The sequence below is a fragment of the Sycon ciliatum genome, unplaced genomic scaffold (genome assembly GCF_964019385.1).
Source record: "Sycon ciliatum unplaced genomic scaffold, ocSycCili1.1 SCAFFOLD_2506, whole genome shotgun sequence".
NCBI classification, from domain to species: domain Eukaryota; kingdom Metazoa; phylum Porifera; class Calcarea; order Leucosolenida; family Sycettidae; genus Sycon; species Sycon ciliatum.
This window is the reverse complement of record NW_027044610.1, coordinates 7,501-11,740: the sequence shown is the minus strand read 5'-3', so window position 1 is coordinate 11,740 and position 4,240 is coordinate 7,501. Positions and strand designations below refer to the sequence as shown.

The window sequence follows — 4,240 nt, the reverse complement described above, 5'->3', positions numbered from 1 at the left end:
GGGTGCTGAGTCGAATGATCTTGGTCCGAGAAAGCTGAGACGCTCCCTCCCTACTTGAATCCCAATCGAACTCGCGCACTTCCACTGAAACTGGGTGACTGCGCCCTACTAGAAGGGGATTTGTATGCAAAATGTCACTAAAAGCGCCATTTCGTTCTTATAAAAGCACGGATGACCGCGATTGGCCCATATGTTGTAGTCTTTTGGACGCTGAGTTGGACGCTGAGTCGACTGCCATGGCCAGCAATCAAGGACATCTGAGAGTTGTAATTTTTGTACTCCTCCGAGGTGTGATTTTTGGCGTGCTGGGCCAAGCACAAGGATGCCAACTGCAAAAAAACTGCAGAAAATCGTTGTTGTTTGATCCTTTGGTGTAATCTTTGTTTCTAGTCGAAGCTGGTTGCTGTTTGGAGCAGAAACGCTGAAATTTACTATTTTCTGCATGTACTCATACATGTACTCATGTACTCAGGCATGCAGTCTCACTCGTATTTTAGCTATTTTTCTGGAATGGATGCTGCTCTGCGCCCCTTGGTGAACATTTCCTGCGCTCGTGGAGCAGCTGAAAAGGACCACTGGTATGTCTGGTTCCTGGTTTGAAAGTGGAGAGTCGACTTTTGTGCCTTGAAAAAGGAGTAGAGAGCGATAAAGGTACGTCTGTGGCTGATTTTTGAGTGCTCCTCGTACATTTTTGATCGTGATAGAAATTCTCAGACCAAAGTCAGACCAAAGTCAGCGCGATGATGGTCGTACAGTTTTCTTGTGAATTTTTTAGTTGTTTCATCTCGTATCTATGTCAGTATCGTGATGGTGAAGTGGAGAGGGTGATTTTCTTCCTCTAGGCTTCGTTCGGCCGACTTTGCTTCGTCCTCGTTGAAAAGTGATCCTGAAAAAAAGGTCGATTCGCAAAATTATGTTGATTTTCAATGTACGAGATGACATGCGATTGCTGGCTATGGTTTTGGTCCGAAAATGCTGAGATGCAGCGTTCCTCCTTTATTCCCAATCGAATATGGTTGAACAAGCGGTCACGTGCTCCTGCGTACACCAGTCACCTGGTCACCATGCCTGCAGGGTACAACTTACTAGCCTGTTTGACCTTTTTTGGGTGCAGTCTTGTCACTCGAGTTGAACTCGAGTTGAACCTTGGTGTGAAAGTTGTCGCCTGCTGGCGTGGTGACCAGGTGATTTGGGCACCCAGGAGCACGTGACCGCTTGTTCAACCACGTTCGATTGGGAATAAGGGCCGAACGCTGCATCGCAGCCTTTTCGGACCAAAACCAGTCGACTCAGCGTCCAAAAGACTACAACATATGGGCCAATCGCGGTCATCCATACTTTTATAAGAACGAAATGGCGCTTTTAGTGACATTTTGCATACAAATCCCCATCTAGTAGGGCGCAGTCACCCAGTTTCGGTGGAAGTGCGCGAGTTCGATTGGGATTCAAGTAGGAAGGGAGCGTCTCAGCCTTCTCGGACCAAGACCATTCAACTTAGCACCCGAAGACTACAACTGGTGAAATTTTGATTTTGCCTTAACTTCCCCTTTAAGCATCTAATTACGCATCTATGAGTGAAAAACCTGCTGGGAGAGAACGCGTGTACTCGAGTCTCATCCCGAGCACCTTTTTTCTTCTTTTTTCCGGCTCCAGTATAGCTGTATGTTTCATTGCAAAGCCGTCCTCGATTGTTGTGTTCATTGTTCAAACGAAGTGGACATTCAATCAAGAAGGCAGAGGACATAGGAGCCTGATTGGAGTTTCTCGTGGCATAGGACGGCCACACAGTGAGTCAGAGACACTTTGCGATTTTCTGAATAAAAAATACCGTACACACGATGTGCGATATCAAAATTGTTTGTGATCCACCACATTGAGCAGAACGCGATCCAAACACAAGCTTACCGACGGTTAGGCTGCCGACCTGACTGGACAAATGATCCCTGGCTTCACCAGACGCCAGAAGTCGGAAACCATGTCCTTTGCCACGACGTCCATCTCCAAAGAGAACTCCATCTTCGTCGTGAAAAGGCTTGAAATACTCCATATTCAACGGAGATTCGCGGTCTCACGCTTTCTCAGATCGAATCATTTTTTGTTGTAGCAGTTGCAGGGCAGATCCCCGGCACTACTTCAACAGCTACCCCTCTCAGGAAGAAATTAGAAATTTCAATGGTGGAAGGTAACAGAATTTCAAAAGGTATGGTTCGCGGCGCGATCGTTCTACCTACGTCATTCAAACTTTGCAGAATGGTTCTGACCTACACGGTAGGCATGGAACCACAGGGTTTGATGCCATAGCTGACACACTGAGTCACACACACACAGCACATTCGTGTGCGCAGATACTGAATTAGTGGACGTCGTCATCTTCTTCCCGCTGGTCTCAAATGTACGATGACGTGCTATTTCGCCTGACGGGCTAACGCCCCCTCTTTTTCATTGGCTTCTGCCATTGGACGGTGAAATAAAATAAAATAAAATAAATACTACGATGGTCAAATTTAACCATGATCGGGCTACAGGTACAGTGGAACTGTGGTAAGACAAAGCCCCATGGGCAGCGTAGCACCGACGTTGGAGGTGGTATAGCCGGAGGGGGTCGGGGGGTCTTCCCCGGGGAATTTTAGAAATTAGGGTGCAACATTCTGAATTCTGGGCACGTTCGGGCATTGTGTTTAAAAAAATGGTCCGGCCGAAGCCGGACCGGCTGCTACGCCCCTGGATGTGCACTCGGTATCCAAGGTCTGTCGTATCCTAATGCTGTGTACGTGATGTGATAAGGCATGCATGCGCGCCTGGGCTCGTGGCTGGTTGTGCATGCTTGCTGTGCTGGACTAGGTCCGAGAATGTGAGCTCTCTTTTCCTTGTCTTTCTGTTCCTTGATTATTACAATAACTGTACGAACCTGAGTAATGCTGTGTGTGGGCCCTTAGGGCCAGAGAACCTGAGTAATGCTGTGTGTGGGCCCTTAGGGCCAGAGAACCTGAGTAATGCTGTGTGTGGGCCCTTAGGGCCAGAGAACCTGAGTAATGCTGTGTGTGGGCCCTTAGGGCCAGAGAACCTGAGTAATGCTGTGTGTGGGCCCTTAGGGCCAGAGAACCTGAGTAATGCTGTGTGTGGGCCCTTAGGGCCAGACAGAACATCTAATAAACCTCAGCGCTGCAGTACTACGCGACCGCCCGCCGACTGCTTCGCAGCAAAGGGCCACACACACGCTGCTTACTGCCAAGTGTGCATTTCCTCGTGTTCATCCACGTGCAACTTGTGCTCAACAGATCACCTCTTTGTTATTGAGTACATCTGCTTGTTTGGTCACTGTGAATTAAAATAAAATAAAACAACATCAACACTGCTTTATGTCTCACCTCTTAGTAGCAACATCTTCTTGCACTCGGCCGGATCCAAACCATCCTGGTCGTCAGCACTTGACATTGGCGACACAGGAGAGGGCATGAGCAGTGACGAGGAAGACGGCGACGGCGGAGTCTTGGACGCGCTGCTCAGATTGTCCCTGTGTGCCGCGTGCTGCTGCACGGCGAACGAGGAGTTGTTGCCACCTAGACACACCAGTGGGGGCGTGTGCGACGACGACGACAGCGGCGAGTCGGCTCGCTGGTTGCCCCCGGCGATGATGGCCGCGTTGGTTGTGGGCGTCTTGCTGAGCTGGCTCCCGTTGGCGTGCAGGCTCAGTGACGTCGCTGAGCTGGAGTGAGAGACGCGAGGTGAGCTTGAACTGCTACCATTACCGGCGGCGCCTGTTTGCGATGACGACGCGGAGGCTAGGAAATTCTACAGCACACGCGAACAAGAAGAGAGAAGAGACAAATCCAGCGAGAAAGTTCGAACGCAGCAAAGCTTAAAGCTACCATAGCACCCAAAAAACCGTGAGTGTTTTCCGTTTGCTGTATCCATATCACTCTATGCGCTGCACTTATTGCCAGTGCAGTGTGCGTATCAGGAAAGGTAATGGATTAGCTGGCAAAAGGGAAACCGTATTCCTACGTTCAACTCCTCCCCACAATAGCAGAGGATCGTGCATTATGTCATTTAGTTGCGCAATTACATCATCGCTTCGAGGTGTTTCGTATGGTCATGGTCACGCAATTACTGTGGAATCTCCATACATTGTAGGCTACCAGCACAAACAACACCATCACACGCACGAGCGCCACCGCCACCACTAGCACAAGCACCATGAGCACCAACAGCACCACCACCAGCATAACCAGCACCAATC

The 4,240-nt window shown here is 49.5% G+C and overlaps 1 protein-coding gene across 1 annotated transcript in view; it reads right to left on the bottom strand.

Moving 5' to 3' along the window:
* Positions 1-3,231: 3,231 nt before the first annotated feature.
* The window catches only part of LOC135830462 (Na(+)/H(+) exchange regulatory cofactor NHE-RF1-like), an 8,441-nt gene continuing 7,432 nt past the window's right edge, over positions 3,232-4,240 (bottom strand). Inside the window, exon 5 of the mRNA XM_065342710.1 lies at positions 3,232-3,792. Within this exon, the coding sequence (XP_065198782.1) occupies positions 3,358-3,792 (435 nt within the window). The 3' untranslated portion in view covers positions 3,232-3,357. The remainder of the gene's footprint in view (positions 3,793-4,240) is intronic.